Consider the following 25747-nt stretch of genomic DNA (forward strand, 5'->3'; position numbering starts at 1 on the left):
CTACAGCCGCCTTGGGGGCAGGTGCCACAACCACCGGCTCGGTATGCGCGGGCAGAAGGAGTGGCGAGGGCTGGTGCGGCGGTGCCTCCTGACGCGCCGCATCAGCGTATGTAGGTCCATAGAATGGAGCGACTCTTCGCCGTGCTTCCTTAAATGTAATGTTTTCCTTCACCTTCAACGTAATTATTTCTTTTTCTTTTTTCCAGTATGTGCAGGAGCGTGAATATGCGGCATGGTTTCCTTCGCAGTTTACACAGTGTGGCGGTTGTTTGCAGTTCTCAGACACGTGGCCTAGAACTCCACATTGTGCACAAGTCTGGCGACCACGACAGGTTTTAGAGCCATGGCCATACCTCTGGCATTGGAAGCAACGACGAGGGTTTGGTATGTACGGCCTGATAGATGTCTTTGTGTACCCTGTTTGAATAGATTCCGGTAGTTTACTGGATGCAAATGTGAGTATTAAGTGTTTCGTCGGTGTTTTCTTATTATCTCTTCTAATGATGATTCTCTGTACATTAGTGACATTTTGGCTCTTCCACCCCTCCAAAAGTTCAGTCTCAGTCAAGTCAAGTATGTCCATGTCAGATACCACTCCGCGAGTTGTGTTCATTGATCTTTGAGGTGTTATGGTTATTGGTATGCCACCGAAATCTGAAAGACGGTCTAGCTTTTCAAATTGTTCTTTGTCACGGATTTCGAGGAGAAGGTCTCCACTAGCCATTTTGGTTACCTTGTATCCTGTGCCAAGAGTTTCGGTAAGACATCAAGAAACCAGGAAAGGAGAGACGGTTCTGGCTTGCTTTTCAGTTTTTTCACAGTGGATAACATGATAGTGAGGATATGTTTCTTTGGGCTGATTAAAAAAGTTTATATCATCGGTGCGTATACCCGCTTTAAGCCGGTACGATCAGACAGCAAGGGGAATGCTCCATGCATGCCTTTCTTATTTTTGTTCAGCAGCGTTGGCGGCCACCCACCACGGAGCCCAACGAGGGGACGCTACAAGTTTACAGATGCTGAAAACTGCAGACGCCAGCCGTTTAACGCCACTATAACCCAATGCGCCTAGACCAAGATAGGCTATTTGCACAGGGTTAACCCTAGCCGCCAGGAAGTTTGGAAGTAAACGGAAGAGAGTAGAAGACAGGACAGATAAATAGTAAGAGATAAAGACGAAGATGCAGGGAGAGAGGGATAGGAAAAGGCCACTGCCGATTTCCCCGGGGTGGGTCAGCCCAGGGGTGGTGTCTACGTGAAGTCGGGGCCAAAGGGGTGTGTTGCCTCTGCCGGGAGGCCTTAAAGGTCCAATCACCCAGCGTCGGCTCAACCCCCAAGATCCCCTTTTCCCATGATTTCAGTAAAGGCGAACAGAAGGCCTAAATGCGTTTATTGAGGGTAATGTTTTAGTCTTCAGAGGCAGAGCATTCCATACCTTGATTGCACAGAAGCTCACTGTTGTCAGTCCGTGATTCATGTACGCCTTGGGCTGTAAAATTTTGTTTTGAAACGAGAAACGTGTATTACTAGAGAAAGTTGTAATCTTAATACCTACAATATACAAAAGATTCTGATTATGTACCATGCGGCAGGCGATTATGTTTAAGTTAAAGACAATCATATTTGAAACAAAAGAGTGGAGGTGAATGAGTTTGATGATCACTGTGTGCTATTCTGCGGGGATCCTGTTTTCGAATACGCGCTAATGGGCTTAAGTAAGTTTTACACGTAAGACCCCGAAATTCAATAGAGTCGTGTAATACTGTTCAATGTCAGAACACATTAAAGTACATCCAATGGTCTTCATTTCCGGAGTCTCCACAGTAGCATGCTAATAATCTCGTAGTGTTGGCGCTCAAAACCCAAGATTTCATTTGCTTTTTGGCCTAGTTTCACAAGAACTCTGTGCAAAAGTTGTAATAGCTTTATAGTTATTACCTTTTTTCTGTGTTTTAGCTTTTTTCAACAGGCAAACTGCTGTCAGGACATGAAACTTTCTTTCATGCATGGGTGCCATCGCAGATTGTAAACAGATCACGATGCATATGAGCTCGTCTTGCACACAATACTCGCACAACTCAGCACAACTCACAAGCACACGAAGATGGTGAAGAAAAATCTATTCCATTTTCGAAGACTGATGCTGCAATGAAAATTAAAAAAATCGCTAATGAAGAAGGAAAATCCCTGTGCAACGCAGAGTGATTACGGCACACGCGACTGCATAGGCTGGACACGTCTCGTCGACTTCGGCCTCCTTCCGGACTCTCTCGGCTTGAAAAAAACGGTGCTTTGCCGACTGTGACTTGGTGTCCCTTTCACCAAAGTTCTCGCCTTCCGAATCGGCATAGAAGAGCCTGCTGCTTGCGGTCATTGCGGCAGCGATGAAACGATAGAGCATGTTCTCTTTCACTGCCCTCGTTACATCGCGCAAAGACGGCAGCTAGCTGCTGCGTTAGCTTGCCTTGACAACAGACTTTTGTCAGAGCAGTCAGAACTTGAAAGGCGCCACAATCTGTCTTCGCACAGAAAATCAGTGAAGGCTTTATTGAACTTTTTGCGTGGCAGTGGCCTTTCGAATAGGCTACAGCACTCCAACTCACATTTTGTTTTTATTTTTCGCACGTCTATTTCGCTCTTCGCTTTTTTTCCCCATCTTCATTGCTCATTCTCCCTTCCCTTAGTGCAGGGTAGCAAAACGGATGCTCTAATTTCTGGTTAACTTTCCTGCCTTTCGCTCATTTTATTCTCTCTCTCTCTCTCACCACTATGCCCACTACTGCTACCACCACTCCTTCCACGTCTGTCACTCATATCTCGTCACTTATCTCCCACTTCATTCGACCAACTTCATTGAACCTACTTCAATTATTGATGAAGGGAACGAAGTGAAGGCTTCTTCGTAAGCCACCTGCATTGCTATTTCATCAGTGTCCGTTGTGCGCAGCTGGTTGAATTTCTTTGTTAGCTTTTTATGTCTTTCTTAAAGCTAAAGCTGTTATGAGATCAGAACACGGGTGACGCGTGGCGCCGTAGTTGTGCGCCGCCGCCGCCGCCGGTGTCCGCAACCAGTATCAAAAGAACGAAAATCAGTAAATAAAGAAACACCAATGACGCAATGGAATTCGAACGTGGGTTCACTACGTGCCAATTCAGTATATCTAGCACTGAGTCACTCATGTGCTTGGAAACTCGTTTCTAAACTGGCAGGCTTAATGCCGGGTTAGGAATCACGTTTAATATGATTAATAAAATGTTTTAGAACATCAAAGGACCAGTCAGGCGTCGCACGATGCGAATAGCGTAACGAGTGGGTCGTCCAATGCTCCAACCCATTACGAATGCTTTTTCTTGATGGCCTAATAACTGTGGCGCATACCCACTTCAGGCTTAATTCCTCATCGTCATCAGCCACTGCATAAAAATTTCTGAAAATTTCTAACAAGTTTTGTGCGAATACAACGACACTCCAAAGAATAACGAAAGATAGCATAGTAAGTGCTGGCCTACTACACAAAATTATGATTATTTATGGCGCAGTGTGCACCCAGCAGTGCGCTTGTAGCAGTTATCCAAAGAGTGTTCAGAAAAGGCTCTTAAAGGCTGCTCTTCTTGCTTTCGCTGTGACAGTGCTGCGCGTTCCGCACAGGCCTGGCGCTTTGTTTTCTATTCTGTGAATAAAGGCGTTATACGGGCATTTCACGGGCTTTTTGTGTGCCCTCGCACCAAGAAACCAACTTCCGGAAAAGGGCAATTGAGGGGATAAGTTAGTCGAGCTATGATGAAACGTGGTTGAGTTATTCCACTTTCCTACCATCCATTGACAAGCCAGAGGCGGGCCTTCTTGCTAAGGGCGTGCTCGTTATGTTTCTCTCGTGTCGGCTGCTTTAACGCTGTACTCCCCGGCAGCTGTACAAGCATGGCCGGTTGTAATTGAGGCGCGAGCAATACGCAACGACGAGCAGTGCACCGCCGACTTCGTGACCGGCAGCGAGCCCCGCCGTGGTAGCTGCAAAGTGGCAGGCTCGTTAGCGACGCCGCTTTCCCGCCCTGGCCGAACTCGACGGTGGCCGCTCGAGAAGACCTCCTCTCTACGAGTCACGTGTCGCGTGAGTCACGTATGAACGAAACCCCGACAACCCTCGAACAGGCATCGTTGTGGAGCGCCGTATGCGTGAAGGTGACCAGGGGTCTACGAGCCCGTAATGATCCCATTAGTCGGTAAATATCCGCATTAGCCTCAGAGAGAGGGAGAGAGAGAGCACATCCCGCATCAGTATGGTGAACTGAGAAAACTGCGAATGAAAAATCACTGCGAAGTAACCACTTGGTGATCGCGCGTTATGCAGCACTGGTAGGACAATTTGACAAACGAACAATATGCCCCCCCCCCCTTTTATGTGTGCACTAACTTTTCCGTGTTCTTAAGCCCATTCGCCTTACATGAGCTCAAGAAGTTGCAAACAAGGTACGCTAGTAAAACAACAGCAAATAACATTGCAGTTAATACGCCCGGATATTCCTTAAATTATACATGCTAACGGAATGACTGCAAATTATTTCGCACTGCCTTACCGAAGTTAGCCACTCGTTGCTTCAACTACCAAGGTGACCCACTCAAGCAGCTATACCGGTGGTAAATCATTAGACACAGTCACGATTCGCGTCACCAGTTCTCTCGGGATGCACTAATGACCGCGTTTATCTCGATTGTTTGAACGTAAATAAATGAACAATATTTAGTTGCTCATATTGTCACGAGGTTGTGATACACGCAGCACTTGAGAGGAAGCACGCAGGAGTCAGGGCGGTGTCAGGCGAACTGTTTATTGGGCGAACTTGTGCCCAGCAAAACAGGGCCAAACACAACTCACAGCGACAGCGGCGTGAACAGTCGTCGGCCGACGGAAAAAAAAAGACTCCCCAGTGGCGCACTGCGCCGGCTTTTATACACGCGTCGTAACGCGTTCCAAAGTGGCATAGTGGCATACAAGATAAACGCGGCCTGCGTTGCGCTTAACAGAAAGTGATAGCGGCTTCCTTCGTAAACCAAAAGAACCGCACGTGTCAGTCTTTTATACACGCGTCATAACGCATTCCAGAGTGCCATACAAGATAAACGCGACCTGCGTTGCGCTTAACAGAAAGTGATAGCGGCTTTCTTCGTAAACCAAAAGAACCGCACGTGTCACTACCCCCCTCTGAAAAAAAAAGCATCGTCCCGATGCTAAAGACAGAACATAAGAGAGAGTACATGCAATAAATTACATTAACAATGCGTCACAGCTAATCAGCGCGCGTAATAAGGTTTAAGTCGCACCACGTGTACGACTTCGGGTCGTGCACGGCGTCGTTGGGATGACGTTAAGCCATCGGGCACGACCTCATAGTCCAGTTCACCACGACGTCGGACTACCTTGTAGGGTCCAAAGTAGCGTCGCAGGAGCTTCTCAGACAATCCCCGTCGTCGTATCGGCGTCCAGACCCAGACAAGGTCGCCGGGTTAGTATTCGGTGTGGTGTCGTCGAAGGTTGTAGTGGCGCCTGTCGACCGTCTGTTGGCTCTTGATACGCAGGCGGCCTAGCTGTCGAGCTTCTTCAGCGCGATCCAGGTAGCTGGCGACGTCGAGGTCTTCTTCGTCGGTGCCGACCGGTAGCATGGCGTCAAGCGTCGTTGTTGGGTTCCGTCCGTAGACGAGCCTGTATGGAGCAAACTGCGTCGTTTCCTGCACGGCCGTGTTGTACGCGAAGGTTACATACGGGAGTATGGCGTCCCACGTCTTGTGCTCGACGTCCACGTACATGGCCAGCATGTCGGCGATGGTCTTATTTAGACGCTCGGTGAGGCCATTCGTCTGTGGGTGGTACGCGGTGGTTCGGCGGTGGCTTGTCTGACTGTACCTCAAGACCACTTGCGTTAGGTCAGCCGTAAAGGCCGTACCTCTGTCGGTGATGAGGACCTCGGGGGCTCCGTGGCGGAGGACGATGTTCTCAATGAAGAACTTGGCGACCTGGGCGGCAGTGCCCTTGGGCAAGGCCCTTGTTTCGGCATAGCGGGTGAGGTAGTCAGTCGCTACGACAATCCATTTGTTGCCAGAAGTTGACGTCGGGAATGGCCCCAGTAAGTCCATGCCGATTTGCTGGAATGGCCGTTGAGGTGGTTCGACGGGTTGCAGAAGTCCGGCTGGCCTAGTTGTCGGCGTCTTGCGTCGCTGACAGTCTCTGCATGTTTTTACGTAGTGGGCGACGTCGGCAGTGAGGCGAGGCCAATAGTACTTCTCTTGTATTCGTGACAGTGTGCGGGAAACACCAAGATGTCCGGCTGTCGGGTCGTCGTGTAATGCTTCCAGAACCTCTGGACGTAACGCTGAAGGCACCACGAGGAGGTGGTCGGCGCGGAGCGGCGAGAAGTTCTTCTTCAGGAGGACGTTGTTTCGCAGGAAAAACGAAGCCAGTCCTCGGCGGAATACTTTCGGCACGTTGGCGGTCTTGCCTTGCAGGTAGTCCATGAAGATCTTGAGCTCTGGGTCAGCTCGTTGGCGTTCCGCGAAGTCGTCGGTACTTATGGGTCCCAGGAAAGAGTCGTCGTCCTGGTCATCCTGGGGCGGCGGATCGACAGGGGCGCGAGACAAGCAGTCGGCGTCGGAGTGCTTTCGTCCGCTCTTGTAGACGACGGTGATGTCAAATTCTTGTAGTCTGAGACTCCACCGTGCGAGGCGCCCTGATGGATCCTTCAAGTTAGCTAGCCAACACAAGGCGTGGTGGTCACTCACGACTTTGAAAGGCCTGCCGTACAGGTAGGGGCGGAACTTTGATGTAGCCCAGATGATGGCAAGGCATTCCTTTTATGTCGTGGAATAATTGGTTTCTGCCTCCGAAAGTGACCGGCTAGCGTAACTGATGACCCTTTCAAGTCCGTCGGTCCTCTGCACGATCACGGCGCCGAGCCCTGTGCTGCTTGCGTCCGTGTGAATTTCGGTGTCAGCTTCTTCGTCGAAGTGCGCCAGTATTGGCGGCGTTTGCAGGCGTCGCTTTAATTCTTGAAATGCCTCGACTTGCGGCGTTTCCCATTTGAAGTCGACGTCGGCCTTCGTGAGGTACGTCAGTGGCTCGGCGATCCGCGAAAAGTTCTTCACGAAGCGCCTGTAATAAGCACAGACGCCAAGAAAGCGGCGTACTGCTTTCTTGTCGGTGGGTGCAGGAAAGTCGGCGATCGCAGCTGTTTTCTGTGGATCAGGGAGCACTCCCGACTTGCTGATAACGTGGCCAAGGAACAATAGTTCCTCGTAGGCGAAGCGGCACTTTTATGGCTTCAGGGTAAGTCCCGAGGCTTTGATTACCCGAAGAACAGCTTCAAGGCGCCGGAGGTGCTCGTCGAAGTTGGAAGAAAATACGACTACGTCGTCCAAGTAGACGAGGCAAGTCTGCCACTTCAAGCCTGCGAGTACTGTGTCCCTAACCCGTTGGAACGTCGCAGGCGCCGAGCAAAGACCAAAGGGCATGACCTTAAACTCGAATAGGCCGTCTGGTGTTATGAAGGCAGTCTTCTCTCGGTCTCTCTCGTCTACTTCGATTTGCCAGTAGCCGGTTTTGAGATCCATCGACGAAAAATACTTGGCGTTGTAGAGTCTGTCCAGAGCATCGTCTATCCGTGGGAGGGGATACACGTCTTTCTTCATGATCTTGTTCAGGCGACGATAATCGACGCAAAAACGTAGGGTTCCGTCCTTCTTCTTCACCAACACCACGGGTGATGCCCACGGACTCGTAGACGGCTGAATGATGTCGTCACGCAGCATTTCGTCGACTTGTTGCTTGATGGCCTCGCGTTGCCGTGCAGAAACTCGGTAGGGGCTCTGATGGAGCGGACGGGCATATTCGTCGGTTATGATGCGATGTTTCGCGAGAGGGGTCTGACGAAGCCTCGCTGACGACGAGAAGCAGTCCTTGTATTGGTGGAGTAAGGCTTTGAGCTCCTTTTGTTGCTGCCTGGAAAGGCTTTGATTGACGTCGAAGGCGGGCGCGGACACTGCTGTCGACGTTGCGGCTCCCTGAGAATCGGTGAGGGCGAAGGCATTGCTCGCTTCCACAAATTCGCTTAGATGTGCTACCGTCGTGCCCCTATTCAAGTGCCTATATTCGTTGCTGAAGTTCGTCACCATTACCTTGGCTTCGCCGTTATGAAGCTTGGCTATGTCTCTTGCGACGCACATCTGACGGTTTAGGAGCAGGTGCTGGTCGCCTTCGATGACACCTTGTAAGTTGGTAGACGCTTTGGTGCCGACGGAAATGATGACGCTCGACAGTGGCGGGATGGTTACCTGCTCTTCTGTCACATTCAAGGCATTGTGAGCGGCGTTGCAGTCTGACGCCGTTGCATTATCCGTGGACAGCGTGATTGACCTGGATCTTAGGTCGATGACTGCGCCTTGCTGGTCCAGGAAATCCATGCCTAAAATGACGTCTCGCGAGCATTGCTGCAGGACCACAAAATTCACAGAATACGTCTGGCTGTGAATCGTGACTCTTGCCGTGCAGGTTCCAGTCGGTGTTATAAGGTGGCCCCCTGCTGTTCGGATATCCAGTCCTTCCCATGCAGTCTTTACCTTCTTGAGCTTAGCGGCGAAGAGACCACTGATGATAGAGTAGTCGGCGCCGGTATCGACTAGGGCGGTGACGCTGTGGCCGTCGATGATCACGTCGAGGTCGGTGGTTTGTCGTCTGGCGTTCCGGTTAGGTCGGGGCGTCGGATCACGGCTGCGTCGGCTTGGTCCGGTGCTGCTATGTCGCGTCGGCGGCGAGGCTTTGTCGTAAAGACTCTGCTCAGGCGGCGTACTGCGACTACGTCGGGAAAGTTCGTGCGTCGTGGTCGTCGTCATCGGCAGCGGCGGCGGCGGCGGCGGAGGAGGATCTTCGGCATTGCGTCGTGCAGCAACCGCCCCTCCATCGGTTGCTGCCTTTAGTTTCCCGGGTAGGGGCTTGGGGATCGGCCCCGGTTAGTGCCGGTGTACTGGCGGCGATCCGGGGAGACGTAGCGGCCAGGCGAAGGTGAACGGGATGGTCGTCGTTGTTGCCACTGCGATCCGGCTATGTAGTCGGCGATGTCGCGAGGTCGCTCACCTGGGCGCGGACGAGGCGCGTTCACGTCGAAGCCACGCAGTCCCATCTCACGGTACTGGCAGTAGCGGTAGGTGTGCCCGGCTTCGCCGCAGTGGTAGCATAGTGGGCGGTGGTTCGGGGTGCGCCAAACGACAGTTTTCCTCGGCGAGCGCTGGATTACTGGCGAGCGGGAAGGCGTCGGGGGTGGCGGCGGTGGCTGGCGACGAAACTGCGGAGACGTTGGGTCCTGGTGTTGGCGAGGAGCGGCGACAGGTCGTCGTGCAGTAGCGGCGTAGGTCATCGCCTCCGGTTGGGGCTGTGGCCGTTCAGGAACGCTCAGTGAGCGCTGTAGTTCCTCGCGGACTACGTCTTCGAGAGAGGCGACTTGGGGCTGAGACGATGGCCACATGCGGCGCAGTTCTTCACGAACAATAGCGCGTATGGTCTCGCGCAGGTCATCGGGGCAGAGTCCTCGGACTTCTGCGACGTCTGGCGACATGCGCCGATCGTATTGGCTGGTCCGCATTTCAAGAGTCTTCTCGATGGTGGTAGCCTCGGAGAGGAACTCTTGTACCGTCTTTGCCGGGTTTCTGATCAGTCCGGCGAAGAGCTCCTGCTTCACTCCTCGCATAAGCAGGCGAACCTTCTTGTCCTCAGACATGTCGGCGTCGGCGTGGCGGAAAAGTCGCGTCATCTCCTCCGTGAAGATTGTTACGCTTTCGTTGGGGAGCTGCACCCGAGTTTCAAGCAGTGATGCGGCTCTTTCCTTCCGCACGACGCTTGCAAAGGTGCGCAGGAAAGCAACGCGGAAGTCGTCCCAGGTTTGAAGCGTTGACTCGCGGTTCTCGAACCAAGTCCTTGCGGCGTCTTCCAGGTAAAAATACACATGACGCAGCTTGTCGTCCGGGTCCCACTTATTGAGGGCTGCGACGCGGTCGTAAATGTCAAGCCAGCTTTCCGGGTCTTCGTCCCGATGCTAAAGACAGAACATAAGAGAGAGTATAGCAATAAATTACATTAACAATGCGTCACAGCTAATCAGCGCGCGTAATAAGGTTTAAGTCGCACCACGTGTACGACTTCGGGTCGTGCACGGCGTCGTTGGGATGACGTTAAGCCATCGGGCACGACCTCATAGTCCAGTTCACCACGACGTCGGACTACCTTGTAGGGTCCAAAGTAGCGTCGCAGGAGCTTCTCAGACAATCCCCGTCGTCGTATCGGCGTCCAGACCCAGACAAGGTCGCCGGGTTAGTATTCGGTGTGGTGTCGTCGAAGGTTGTAGTGGCGCCTGTCGACCGTCTGTTGGCTCTTGATACGCAGGCGGCCTAGCTGTCGAGCTTCTTCAGCGCGATCCAGGTAGCTGGCGACGTCGAGGTCTTCTTCGTCGGTGCCGACCGGTAGCATGGCGTCAAGCGTCGTTGTTGGGTTCCGTCCGTAGACGAGCCTGTATGGAGCAAACTGCGTCGTTTCCTGCACGGCCGTGTTGTACGCGAAGGTTACATACGGGAGTATGGCGTCCCACGTCTTGTGCTCGACGTCCACGTACATGGCCAGCATGTCGGCGATGGTCTTATTTAGACGCTCGGTGAGGCCATTCGTCTGTGGGTGGTACGCGGTGGTTCGGCGGTGGCTTGTCTGACTGTACCTCAAGACCACTTGCGTTAGGTCAGCCGTAAAGGCCGTACCTCTGTCGGTGATGAGGACCTCGGGGGCTCCGTGGCGGAGGACGATGTTCTCAATGAAGAACTTGGCGACCTGGGCGGCAGTGCCCTTGGGCAAGGCCCTTGTTTCGGCATAGCGGGTGAGGTAGTCAGTCGCTACGACAATCCATTTGTTGCCAGAAGTTGACGTCGGGAATGGCCCCAGTAAGTCCATGCCGATTTGCTGGAATGGCCGTTGAGGTGGTTCGACGGGTTGCAGAAGTCCGGCTGGCCTAGTTGTCGGCGTCTTGCGTCGCTGACAGTCTCTGCATGTTTTTACGTAGTGGGCGACGTCGGCAGTGAGGCGAGGCCAATAGTACTTCTCTTGTATTCGTGACAGTGTGCGGGAAACACCAAGATGTCCGGCTGTCGGGTCGTCGTGTAATGCTTCCAGAACCTCTGGACGTAACGCTGAAGGCACCACGAGGAGGTGGTCGGCGCGGAGCGGCGAGAAGTTCTTCTTCAGGAGGACGTTGTTTCGCAGGAAAAACGAAGCCAGTCCTCGGCGGAATACTTTCGGCACGTTGGCGGTCTTGCCTTGCAGGTAGTCCATGAAGATCTTGAGCTCTGGGTCAGCTCGTTGGCGTTCCGCGAAGTCGTCGGTACTTATGGGTCCCAGGAAAGAGTCGTCGTCCTGGTCATCCTGGGGCGGCGGATCGACAGGGGCGCGAGACAAGCAGTCGGCGTCGGAGTGCTTTCGTCCGCTCTTGTAGACGACGGTGATGTCAAATTCTTGTAGTCTGAGACTCCACCGTGCGAGGCGCCCTGATGGATCCTTCAAGTTAGCTAGCCAACACAAGGCGTGGTGGTCACTCACGACTTTGAAAGGCCTGCCGTACAGGTAGGGGCGGAACTTTGATGTACTTTGAGGTCGATCCGCGGAAGGTAGGCGGCTCTTTGGGCTGGTTGACGACCACGGTTGCCGAAGACCTTGCTTCCGTCATCGTGGATGCCGGCTTCATAGCAGCCTTTGTTTTCTTGTCCTTGTCGGGGAGCGGCAGGTATTCGGGCGGTAGTCCTTGTTGTCTTCGGCTCACTCGAACGACCGGGTCGGCGTCGTCCTCTTGGCGGCTTGGGCTAGGCTCACGGCTGGACGGGGGCGTACGGTACATGGACCGAGAAGCACCTCCACCAGATGTCACGAGGTTGTGATACACGCAGCACTTGAGAGGAAGCACGCAGGAGTCAGGGCGGTGTCAGGCGAACTGTTTATTGGGCGAACTTGTGCCCAGCAAAACAGGGCCAAACACAACTCACAGCGACAGCGGCGTGAACAGTCGTCGGCCGACGGAAAAAAAAGACTCCCCAGTGGCGCACTGCGCCGGCTTTTATACACGCGTCGTAACGCGTTCCAGAGTGGCATACAAGATAAACGCGGCCTGCGTTGCACTTAACAGAAAGTGATAGCGGCTTCCTTCGTAAACCAAACGAACCGCACGTGTCAGTCTATTATACACGCGTCATAACGCGTTCCAGAGTGGCATACAAGATAAACGCGGCCTGCGTTGCGCTTAACAGAAAGTGATAGCGGCTTTCTTCGTAAACCAAAAGAACCGCACGTGTCAATATAGTGGAACCAATCAAATTGAGAGGTCTGCACATTTGGAATCGTCACTGCAACGGAGACTGAAGTTAATTGATGTGTAATGTTTAATTCTTCTTAGACTATACGTTCCACGATTAGCTAACAGGTGGTCGTGGCAAACTGGATTAGATAGGAGGTTGATTTCGAAGGTTTTACACTCTTTTACCCTTCTCCTAAGTGTCGACATTTTGTACCTATATGTAGATACGCACACACACAAATGTTTCTGTTATGTGCCTTTGCCCTACACCATGACAGTTACCTACAGTATCACTCCAATTTACGTGCCTTAACATCCGAAAGTGACTCATGCTATTAAAGAAGCCATTGTACAGGACTCCACATAATTTTCCCGAACTTGTTCAACGTTCATTTATGTGCATCGACGAGTACATGGGCCTCTGTCACCACATGCATTTCGCCTCCATCGAAACCTGACAACCACGGCCGGTATTGCACCCGCGTCCTTCGGGACAGTTATGGAGCACAGCGACCACCGAGACATGCCGGCAGTACACAATCATATCATTCGATAATATTGATACGTGTATGAAACTGTCACCCCGACACAGCTGAATTGGCACCCAAATGAAGAAGACGACAACGTGGTTGTAGTGGGTTGGACTCTCGAGCTTCTCCCGTTGGCCTGCATGACTGTGCGCTCTTTAAGCCGTTAGCAAGACCAGCTCTCAGTGAATAAATCTCTCCGTAACAATATGTATTCTTGTTCTCTAAGGAGTTTTGGGGCAGTACAACGCTAAGCGGGCATGTCCGCCAAGGTGTTCGAATGCACAGTACTGGATCGATAAAAGATGTTTTATATTCATTTGGAATAGCCATGAGAGACACGACAAATTAACCGGCTCCACTTCGCCGATGCAGATGATGATGAAGCAAAGTGGTGGCTTTCCCTTCCTCAGGCTGTCGCATTTTTTTGTTTTGCTAGTCTTTCGGATATCTTGTACCACTGCTCTTTATTCAAAACTCTCTGTTAAGACGATAGTTATAGCTCGAGAACAAAACGACGACACAGAGACAAGAAGGACATGAAAGACACGTGTCTCTGTGTCGTCGTTTTGTTGTCGCGCTATAGCTGTCGTCACGCCATACCGACTAGCACAAGCTGCCACACTTCTCTATTAAGCGTTGACGCGGTAGTATCGCCATTACCTTTTATAACCACAAAGTATAACCAGACTGCAGGGCGTGATAGATGTACGAATACTATGAGTGTCCCCTTTACAATGGGGTGGTGACATGTGCGCCTCCTGGCTCGCAAGAAACAAAAAAATGAAAAGAAATCTTTCGCTTTATGTTGGTCTAATGCCTTGTCTACCTCGATGACATCGATCCTATTATAACAAAAATATATAAATTTGTGTTCCACCTTTCTGCCTCTTCAGGCAGAATGACCTCATTTTCCAGCTATTTCTGTCCTTTATCTCTACGTTTCTGCCGCCGATACTGTAACCGTCGCTTACTTGCTTCTATCACGGACGTGTTCAGGTTTCCATGTTTGTCCCTGAAACCCGAAGCCTTATGTAGGCTTGTACCCACACGTATACCTGGGTGGATATCGCCGCATTCAATCAGAACACGTCCGTACTCTTTCTTGTCCGGACACGTTCGCACGCGTTAATAGAGTAACGCGCATGCCATGTTGATGATGATGATGATGAGCCTCCTGCTTTGCTGGCACTCGCCCACAAAGGGCGATCGGCCAAGAACCAGGTGGCAGGATCATCAAGTTAGTTAGTTATGCATTTAAATTCTTAAATTGAATTTCAGTATAATTAAGCAAAAAACAAATAGTACAAATGTATGAAAAGGCTACATGAGCTAGTGGTCAGACATTAAGGTAGTCTCATGTTTCGGGCTAACTATTGCCTTCTTCCTTTTTTGTGAAAGTTGGAAGCGGTGGTATTTGCCCCGCTTACGTTGACGATAGTGTGGTGACAGACCGCACTGATTTCTGTAGCGCGTAACAGCAGAAAATTTCCGCCAGCATTACCCCAGACCCTTATCATGAAAGTATCGCCTAATAACAGCTTCGTTCTTAGTCATAGAAGTGCATAGCACGAGCGAAAAATGACTGTGATATTTTGATCGAAAATGATCAAGAGCATCTGATTCATCAGCTCGCTCAACTTCGACTGCAGGGGCCTTCTCCTCATCTAAATACCCCCTTACACCTGGTATAGCTGTAAATCCAACCGCACCCTTTGAGCACACTGCCAATTTCCCAATCTGATCGCGCCATCTAATCTTCTGCCGGCCTCGGCGTCTCCTCCTCTCTTCCTTTCCCCGGTAGCACCTGTAACCGAGGCCGGCATTACGAAGAGAGGCGAGAGCGTCGCGGAGAAAGCCTCTCGCAGGACGTGGTGGTGGCCCGCTAGTTGGGAGAGTGAGGGGGGCCCTTCTCCGCTACTGGACCGGTCGCCCCATCGCACGCCCTGACCGAAACGCCACGCCGCCGTTCAGATTCGCTTTCGCGCCAAGGCGTGACGCGTCGGCCACTCCACTCCTTCCGCCGGACGCCCGCCCGCCCGCAAGTCCCGCGAACTTTCGAGCCTGGCGATGCTCGACTGAGTACGTTCTTACTCTCAGTACGTCATCGTCTTCTCGGCGCTGCGCGGTCACGCCCGCTAGACTTCGCCAGTGGCCCCTCGGTCCAGGACTCACCTCCAGGAAACATCTAGGAGGAGGGATAGGACAGTTCTTTCCTCCGGTCATTTCGGTTGGCGCAGCGCGACGCGCAGTGCCCTCCACGTTTAGGTAGTTTTTGGGGACAGGAGGTGTTCTGTTGGTGGTCGGCCACCCCTCGTCCGGAGTGACACTGTTTTTGAGAGAAGGGAACCTACTTGTTTGAATTCGAGCGAGCGTTCGAAAGGGCTTTTTTAAGTGAAGAGTTCGAGGACCATCTCACCTCCTTTGAAAACGATATATCATTTAGGGAATTGCCATGTCGTGCCTTAGGAGTTTGGTTTGGATGGTCATCGCTGTCAGCGCTGCGGTCACCGTCGTCACTGCGCAGAATGGCCAGCTTGAGAAGCAAGTGGACTCGACTGAAAGTGAGTTGGAAGGTCTTTTTTTCTTTCTTTTTTCACTCCGCCAGTGTACCAACACTCGGGCAAGTCAATCTTCCAGCTTTTTTCGATGTCTGTAGTCAGTGAGTACTTAATTGTTTCTTTTCTGTAGGCATTGTAACTCCGCGGTGCCAGAGTGCAAGGTTCCAAAAAATCGAATCGCTTTCGTGGGGCCTTTACTTATCGAATTACGATGCTCAAGATGGGCACATCTCTTCCTGGTCAATAAAGAGCTTAATGGGCACAGGCAAAGTGTTTTGCAACAATTGCGTGTGAATTCACTGCCCCACTGCTGTTTCCCTATTGACCTTCTCAAGCAGCCATGCCAACTATTGTTCCTACGCAGGAACGTCTTTGGAATTGTGACATGGATGTGACAACGTACGATCTTAATTTCGAATGGACGCAAGCACTGGTTACTCATGAGGGGACTTATGGGGACTCATTAGAACCATAACGAACAATAGTAGTTTAGATCGAAAAAAAGACTATTTTCTAGCAAATCTAGCTTGTTCGTACTTCAAGTGGCTTACAGGTGTGCTATGGAAAATTACCTTAAATACAGAAAGCGGAGCTTCGGAATTTTCAAATAGTTGGACACTGTGAACTGTTTTTAATTTCTTTAGCAGCCTAGACACAATTAGGAATGCTCAAAATAGTGTTTGGTAGTCCTTCCCTTCTCTGCACTCGAGTCAACATAAAACTTTGAAATGTCTCCGAGAGAAATAATATATTAAACGCCCTCTTCGGGCGGAGTTCGACAATATTTTACAGAACACAATTAACGGAGGACACTCCAAGTCCTGCAAGTGCGCTTTTCTGCGAATACTTGCGCGGAGTCACATATGATGGAGGATGTCGCGTTGGACGCCGCAAGTCAACAAGCAGTGCATGGGTTGGTGTCGCTATTGGTCGCGTCATCTTGTCTTTATTTCATTCTCAACGTTAGCGAGTCTGCGTTGACCTCGAGGAGGGTGTAGAACATCTTAAATGGTGCGACCATGCAGTGTGGGAAAGCTTGCTTGCATGTTCGTCTAGACCACGGTGGTCTAGACTATTGCTCTGTACCAGATGAATTGTCCGACTTGGACTGTACTTGGCTCTCGCCTTACAATTTTCGCGGCATGTACAAGTAGAGTTACTTTATTGCACATTTACGTATCAATTATAAGTAACCCCTTTACGCTGCGTTTAGTTCCGCCTTCATGACCTACTAGCAACCCCATTTACGCGGTAAAGGCGCACTCCGTTCTTGCAGGTGATATGCCTAGTGTGTCGCTGATTCGACATGTGTGTAGTGTCGCCCGCCAGCGATGCATCTTGACGACCAAAGGATAGTCTCAGTGAAGCTCACTGCAGCAGCCACATAAAAAAAAATAGTTGGCTAGATCATTCAGCTCATTCGCAATACAAAGTTGCTAACGGCGTTTGAAAAGCATACTCACTCCGCTACCTAAAAATAGCATGCAGAGTGGCTCTATGTAGAAAGTGCCGCCACTGCCCTCAGGCGATCGTCGCGCAAACTGTGCCTCCAGCAGTTTTGGCAAGTGAACGCGTGAGCGAGCTCATAACGAGGCGGACGTGTACAGACAGCCAATGCTACAGCCTCTTGGCGCGTGTAATAGTTAGGCGGTGTGCTTATCGTCTGTGTCTACTTATAGAAGCGCACACCAGTACCGAAAGTACAAAATGGTGTTTGTGGGGGAACTCCAGTGGTATTTCTATACCGACGTGACAATATTGCTGCGCAGCTAGCAGAAGCGGCACCAGGGTTATTTGACCGGGGAAGGGGGGGGGGAGAGATGGTACCCAAGATAACTGAGTCCCTTCAGGGGGGTCAGGGAGGCGGGAAACATAGCAACTGTGTTATGAATGTGTTCCTTCTTGGGAGGGGGGGGGGCAACAGGAGCCAGGCAAAAATTTTTGAGGGCGAGGGGCTCCTGTCCTCCGTGCCCACTCCGGACGCCACCCCTGGTGGCTAACACAATCCAGCTGAAGAAGACAAAAAGAACTGGCCTGTTTGGCGTGCTTTTAGTCCTCCATCTTGGTATATGCTGCACACCTGTGTGTGGATGCACTTGTAATTAGGCACGCCTCACGTCCTATTGCGTAACAATATAATGAAGCCGAATTGACATCTTATTCAGGACGTTTAATTTAACATCACACTTGCGCCACATGGCAACGCCGTTCCTAGAAGGACCAATAGGTGCGAAGCGACTAATAGATGAGTAGTTGATTAAGATGTTCAAAATAATTTTAATTGGTAGGTGTACAATCAGTTCACACTAAAACGACTTAGACGGGGTGGCTCACTGATTCTCCTGCTGCTGATTCCATTGTCCTGCTGAGTACCCCAATGACGCAAGTTCGATTCGCGGCAACGAACACCACATTTCAGATCAGAATTGCAAATGCGATGACGCGATAGTCTACTGCGCTTAGGGGCAGTGTACAGAAACTTCAGAGCCCTAAATGAATACGTAGTTTTTCGCAGCATGTTGGGCTGACTACTATGAGCTACTGCTGCGCGTGAATTTCGACGCCCACTACTTGAAGATTTTCTTTTTTTCTCTCCCTCTCTCTCTGTGAAAATCTGTGACTACTACAACGAAGAACATTTCCACAGATTATGGTTGCTGTGTGGGATTACAACACGCTACAATATACTAATCGGTGGCTTACGCCACTTCCCCTCCCAACGCACGCCGGTGAAGACTTCCGAAACGCTGCCTCGAGGCTTGAGGTGAAGCGTCATTTACAGTTCAGCTTTCTTTCATTTAAATGCGCGATTGCTTCGTCGTCTTGTACGTGACGTATTCATGTCTCGCTCTCCTGTACATTTGCTGCAGTTTCAAGCAAAGTAGAAATAGAAAAATAATTATCCCAGCTCACACTAAGTCGTGCAAGGCTGGGTGACAGCATAGCTCGTCAGTGTTGGCTTGGCTTCTCGCACTCTCTGCCGTCTGTTTCACAATCCTTGCTATACTCTACTGTACTATAGCACTCTGCCACAGCAATACGAAAAATTCCAGTACTCAACACGCTCGTACATTGAAAGATGCAAGGAACACACGGGCGGCAAACACCGCAGGAGACGAACTTCCGAGCTTCTCTTGTCAGCCGTCTGTACAGGATGCTTGGGCGGTGCCGGTACCACGTGCTGGTTAGGGATGATGATCATAGGCATGCGCACGGGGGGGGGGGGGGGCAGCAAGGGGGTGAGAGAGAGCGCACAGCCAGCCCAATTCATTGAAATTATAGAGAGTGAGGCGACAGAAGGGCGCAAAGTGAGCCCCATACATTGTTGACACGATAGAGAAGGAGGGCACTGGCGACGAACCTAAGCCCCTCTTGAAGGGGAACTTCGCGCACTCTTATGGTGATGATTATCATAATTTTGTATTAGCGCACGTGGCGAATCTTGACCATAACAGCTCTGCTGTAGAAAAAAATAACGTAGTGTAGTAGAACATACGCACCAACGCGTATGCGCCTTCGGAAGACAACGAAAAGCCCGTGCTCTGCTTGCGCGAGAGTTTTGTGCCGCCTTTGCCAGACTGGCCGTACGCCCACTTTCCGTTGCGACCTCGTTGCGACTTCTCGGCTCGAATAAACGTGATCACATTTGGTGGAGGCTGCTGAGATCCCCAAGAAGACCTGGAGCTCCGCTCTCGCAAGTTGCCTGAAAGACTACCGCGAAACATGACTGACGCAGTCGTCATCACAGTAGGAAAGGTTGAAAAATGAGCTAGCCTGTTTGTTACCCTTATCAAGAAAATATAGTTCGGAAGATGACTGCAAATTAAATTCATCAAATCTGCGGTGCATCCCTTCAAAGGTGACTGAGAAACGTAAAAGGCAGCTAATGGAGCTATGTACGCGTGTGGTTCTGAATGTGCACGTAATATTTCATCACATAGTACGTAAGGCATCTGCTGCTAAGTTTGATGGCGTGGTTTAGCGTTCCCGGCCACGACAGCCACACTGAGATGAGGGCGCGATTCGAATAGTCGAGCGCTTAAATATAAGGATTCCTTGAACGTTTATTCCTACGTTCAAGGAATCCTGCGTGGCTGAAATTCAGTGCGGAATTCCTCACAACGGTGTGTCGTATAATCGTATTGTGGTTCTAGAACGTAGAACACCAGATAATGTTTTCTTCTTTATGTCGTCGTCATTATTGTTATTATCATTTTAAATATTAATAACAACTACAATATTAATATTATGATTAATATTACTTCTCATAATAATACTTTCTGTGCTACTCTTGTTGTTGCTTTATCACAGCGTTATAAGAGTGGACAGCCTACACTAGCCAACGGTAGTCAGAATTTAGCTAGCATCAGCGCGTGTGTGACGACACCAGGCTTGATACCCTCCACACCCAATCGCATCCGTCGTTGAAATGTACGGCACTGACTTCCTTTTATGCTGTATCGTCGTTCAGTCGGACCAAAATGGCTCAGAGTAGCCGAACGAACGCTGCCCGTCTTTAAATGTAGCGAAGCTTAAAAATATCTAGTTCAGGAAATCAGGCAGACCGACTGGAATTCAAGCTGATTGGCCGTGGATTCACTTGATAAAGAAAGGTAGAAGCACATACACGGGAACTAGTGAAGCGATCTTCGCTTGTGTCCGCTGTATTATCTGAACGCGTTTTTGTGGATCAGACGGAAGAGCCAGGTTGAAATAAGACATCGTATTCGAGATTATAACGCGCGAAAGATTGAGGAAGCGGGAGGAATTGGAGCGGTGGTGAACTCGCCAAAAGCGGGGAACCTAAGTGCGAAAAAGAAAAACCGTACAAGGTGAAAGATAATCGTGCCAATCTGGATGGTATAAGCGAGCACGGCAATCCCCCCCCCCCCCTCTCCTCAAAAAAGAAAGGCCATACAGCCTTGAGTAGAAATAGTGACTAAAAAGAATGTGGAAGTTCCACATTTAACTGGCAACGACGAGTTTAGAAGAGCCATGCGCGACATGTCTCCGGGGAGGAATGACTGGAGTAGATAACGCTTCATTTGATCGAAGATGAGCGACAGGTTTCTTTGGAAAGTTAGCGACTAGTTATTCCCACAGCCTCTTCGTAAAGTTCGGTGCAAAACAACACCACGCTAATGTGTAGATGCGCTATAGATCGAAGCGTTACGACCGCATTAGATTGTTTTTAAAATTGCAGAATATTTGCCTTGATGACAGTTACCTGTAGAATCACACCAAAACTTTATTTTAGCCAACTCGGGCAACAGGCTTGCTTCAGAATTTCATAAGGATTCATATTCGTGCTTTTAACTTGGTAACTGCGAAACGACTTGAGCGGAACAAAACAATTTAAATAAACTTGATGGATGACCAAACGGCAGTCCTTATATATAGATTCAGTAAAGATGCCAGTAATATAAGAGGCATTACGCAGTTTAAGCGTCTGCATATTCATACATATTAGCAGATATCTACACTCGGTAACTATTTCGCCTGTCTACAAAAAAAAAAGTAAACGAAAAATATTGACCGAAAACGTGGTCAGGAAAAAAGAGACATCCTGTTCAATGCTACTCGCTGTATACGTATGCTGAAAAGTACTCGAAAAGAACCCGACGACAGTCCACTGGGAACATCAGTGTCTCTGCCATCTTTTGCGACAGCGTTCCATAAGCGTTCTTTTATAAGTGCGATTCTTCAAATACCGCCAATTGTTCCGTGTCTATTCTTTCTGTCACTGTGATTGAAACAAGATAAAATAGCTCGTAATATATCTTTCAGCCCGGCACAGTGAATTATTCGCTAGAATGCCGGCCAGAGTAGTGCGTTATAACTTACAACATGGCCAATCAAATAAAAAAAAAGGCCGTGCTGCATTAGGTAGAAATAGTGAAAAGTAGAATAGTGCCTTGTTTTCCAACCGCAATACTCAAAATCTCTCCGAAGATGTGCAAATCCTTGCGAAACCGGTCACGCACACGTCTAGGCGCCCTGAGGTTTGTCATCAACACGTCATCACCGGATCACCACTGCACCATCGACACCTTAAGGTCATCATCAATGCCCACTCCTCGGTAACTTACAATGTCGTGGCGGTGTGGCTGAACTCGCTTTTTCACGTTCTGAGTCAATTTGTTGGTACAGTTAATATACCGTCGAGTCAGCTACCTTGACACCCTCTTGTGGCGTGAGCCACTGGATTACTAATAAAACTTGTTGTTGGGCTAGTTGGTTATACATCATATACTTAGAAATTTGGCGCAACCTCGACTCACGCAAACACTCACACAAGCACACACACTTACACCAGAGCAACGTGTGTCGTGTGTGCGTGTCGTGTGTGTTGCTCTGGTGTAAGTGTGTGTGCTTGTGTGAGTGTTTACTGGATTACGCTTTCGTGGTTCGATTGCTTTCCCACGATTCCTTATTTTCGTGATATTAAGGTCGATGTAGCGTTGTGCAACCAATTCAACAAACAGTGGAAAGAACTCAACAGCGAGGAGGCATTGGATAATGCAGATTACCGTCCTAGACAAGAAAAATAAAGATACAGGAAAAAAAATACCACTCTTCCGTTCACTCTACAAGCGTGGACGATATCGCAGTGCGAAGGCCAACGCCCAACGGCTCGTTTCGCCTTTATTAGCACGAAACTGAGGTGAATAATCGTGAGCGACCTTCGTTACGATTACGGCGAGCCGACCGAGAGGCGCAGCGCAGACGTGGACCTCCGCTCTGCGTAGCCAGCTTTCTGGAGCGCGAACCGGCGAATACAGGAGCCGGCGGCCTTCGCAGCCGTGGCGGCCCCAGGCGTCGCACCCTGCATCGGTAGGCATAGAGCGCTCGAAGTGCCCTTTGAGAGCAACGCACACATAAGGGACACCAAAGCGCAAAGTGGAAGGGGAGAGAAAGAAATAGTTCAAGCAACAAAGTGCCACCGATTTGATAATCTTTAGAACAAAGCCTGTGGTAAGGTGGTGTTTACACAGTCAACATTTTGCAGTTTTGCGTGCGTACGTATTCCAAACACATTGTAGAAGATGCATAAAAGGTGGTTAACACCCACTCTCCTTCACTTCAACAACAACTTTTGACTACATCCCCGATTCACGTGCACTACAGGTGTGTAAAATTGTCCTGGAAGGTCATGAACTATAGAACAAGTGCAAAGAAAATGTCTATATAAGAATAGAATCTAAGATATAGGTAGAACCTAGTGACTGACGACCCAACTGTGCTATAGAGGTCGACTTAATTTAAAGGCACTTTTGAGAAAGATAGCTTGATTGAATAATTTATGAGGTTTAACGTTCCAAAACGACTCAATATATGAGATATGCCGTTGTGGATAGTGGAGGGCTTAGGAAAAATGCGCCCACATGGGCTTATTCAGCGTGTTCCGGCCTCAAACAATACTCGGGCTTCTAGCATTTTGTCTCCATAGAAATGCAGCCAGCGTGGACGGGATCGAACCTGCGTCTTTCGCGTCAGCTGCACTGCACCGCAGCTGCTGCATTACTGCGTGGCTGGCAAAGACTGGTATAGACAATCTGGCGACGTCCACCACAGAGATGATCGAAATTCGGAATAATGAGTATCAAGTGCACCTACCTATTGAGGGACAAAAGATTAGTGTACTGGTTTTGTCGCATGTCGTCTACACTACAGAGTGGCCCCCTTGTCAGGGATCGAACTCACGTCAGCGACCTTTACAGCGCGCTAACTTAGCCAACCACCTACGACAGAGGGCTTATTTAGAATGACTATAACAGCATCTGTAACCATGACGCTGTCGACGTCACAGCGTAATCACGAGAAGTGGCGCTAATATTTGAGGTATACAGACTGCACAATTTTGGTCGGAAAAATAGATGCTACGAGCTAGCCCACCAAAGTAGGTCCTACAGATAACAATGATTTAGGGCGTTCCTGCAAACTACGATGGGCATTCTCGTATCACAGTGAACCACTTTACTTTGATGTCGCCTTACACAACGAGTATGAGCAAAAGAAATTCAGATTTTACGATCATTTTTTTTCAAGGGCACCTCAAGGCCTGAGCGAAATGTTGACAGCTGTCTGGAAATATTGCAATCTTCCGTAATGTTGCCGGGATCACCTACTATACGTACCGTGATCCAGGTTGAGAAACCATTAAGCCGCTCGAAGTCGGGCATTTCGACAATTCCACGACTTCAGGACATGTTCACGCTTCTTGCCACACTAAATGTCTGCAATACCCCTCCTTTCACTCTACACTCTCCATTATTGAGAAGGAGTAAGCAATAGAGACAAAATGTGCCCTCGTATCGTAACGCCCTGTTCGATCTACTGAACTGCATCGATGATTGCACAAAGGGCACGATAGAAAGCACAGGTGGCGCTGCTATGCCGCAGTGGCTCTGTAATGCTTATAGCACCGGTAATTCCCGCGCCCATCGGACACGGAGAAAGGCGCGGCGGTGCATGGGTGCAATAAGAGATCAGCACCTCGATGCACCACGGTGCGATTGCCTTTTCAATGAAGGCAGGCGTGACTGAGAGACGTCCTCATTTCGGAATCAGTCACGCTGGCAGACAAGGGTGGACCACACCTCGGGGCGTGTACACGCGTGGGAGAAAAAAAATCACGAACAACAAACAAAAAGACAAAAGTGCACTTTAATTAACCGTTCATGCCGTCAATCCAAATCTACGTGGCAATTTTTTTTCGTTTCCTTTATCACCTGCTGGCCGTCTTCTCAAGGACATGGTTAGATGCAGGCCTCCGCGTATTTCTGCAGTCCACCGGACGTCAACTACCGGGTAGAGCCATTAAAAGATCACGCTGACGTGCTGCTGTCTTGCGCAACCACAGGAAAAAGAGAGTGTGTGACTTTGTAGCAGTGCATTTAGCAAACGCCGCACGAGCAAAGGTCGTGAGTGAAGGTTGAAAACTATCCTCTTTCCCCTCCCACTCCCATGCGCAGGGTAGCAAACCAGCTGCCTAGAGGCTGGTTAACCTCCCTGCCATTATCTTCCTCCTATTTTCCTTCCTTCCTATGCTAACTCTGGATGCTAGCAACAACGTGAATGGTTCATGACCAACACAGGTTCGTACAGACCCGCAAATTATGGTTTACGTGCTTCCTGTGTACAAGCTAAGGAGGTGGCGTCCCGTGGTTTCACGTACCACAGCCCATAATGAGCGTCAAATGTCTGTGTTTCGAATTGCATGCGCAGAAGATCTCCGAGTATTCTCCTAGTTATCCTATCAGTCCCCATTTTAAACTGACCTTAGATCAACATGGCTGCGTTCTCGTGCCAGCAAACATCAGAATTGCTACTCGAGAAGTCACCATCCCTATCACTACTTCACTTAAACATTCGCAGTCTTAGAAAGCACCAGGATGACCTTGTTGCGTTGATTTCCTTGCTTAAACATTCATTCTCTGTCATATGTTTATCTGAAACTTGGTTGTCTGGTAATGAGGATAACTTGTACGGATTGCCAGGTTATTATTCCGAATACTGTAATCGGGAGCTCTGTCGTGGTGGCGGTAGTGCCATACTTGTCAACTCATCCTTAACCTACACACGCCGTAGTGACATAATCTTTAATAATATTTTATGTGAATCTGTTTGGCTTGAATTCAACCATAGTGTTATACCATTGAATAGCCGTAGTACTATTATAGCTTCCATTTATCGGTCACCTTCATCGTCGTATTCCGATTTTTGTAATCAGTTAAGCATCATTCTTAATAACCTAGTGAGGGAAAATAAAAACGTTGTCTTATGTGGTGATTTTAATATAAACATTATTGATCCTGATAGTGCATCGTGCTTAGAATATATGAACTGTTTATACTGCTATGGCTTTACGTCGCATATCTCAGCACCAACTAGAAACGATTTACTAGGTTCGAATACCCTAATAGATCATATTATCTCCAACATTTCCACTGAACACGTAGCAGGTGTAATAGATCATAGCATTACAGACCATAATCCCGTATTTTTCATTCTGGGCTCCGAAAATACCAAGGCCAGTAACATCTCTACGAAACGCCGATTCGACGCGGACAAGTTTGTGCAAATAATTAGCACAGTAGACTGGACATCGGTGACTAATCTAGACTGCGCAGAAAAGGCTTTTGAGTCTTTCTCAGAAGTAATAGCTTCAGGTATAGATGCATCCACCACTTCCACTACTGTCACGAAGTGGTATCGTTCCCCTAGAAATCCATGGATAAGCAACTCGTTGTTGAAGTCCATTAATAAAAAGAATAACTTTCATAAGAAACT

The 25747-nt window shown here is 49.5% G+C and overlaps 1 protein-coding gene across 2 annotated transcripts in view; it reads left to right on the top strand.

Moving 5' to 3' along the window:
• The first annotated feature begins 14919 nt into the window (after positions 1-14919).
• The window catches only part of LOC119180573 (pancreatic lipase-related protein 2-like), a 158256-nt gene continuing 147428 nt past the window's right edge, over positions 14920-25747 (top strand). For both annotated transcript variants that reach the window (XM_037431672.2, XM_075875870.1), the window contains exon 1: positions 14920-15457. In XM_037431672.2, coding sequence (XP_037287569.2) covers positions 15349-15457 — 109 coding nt within the window. In that variant the 5' untranslated portion in view covers positions 14920-15348. The remainder of the gene's footprint in view (positions 15458-25747) is intronic.

This window comes from Rhipicephalus microplus, chromosome 10, assembly GCF_043290135.1.
Source record: "Rhipicephalus microplus isolate Deutch F79 chromosome 10, USDA_Rmic, whole genome shotgun sequence".
NCBI classification, from domain to species: domain Eukaryota; kingdom Metazoa; phylum Arthropoda; class Arachnida; order Ixodida; family Ixodidae; genus Rhipicephalus; species Rhipicephalus microplus.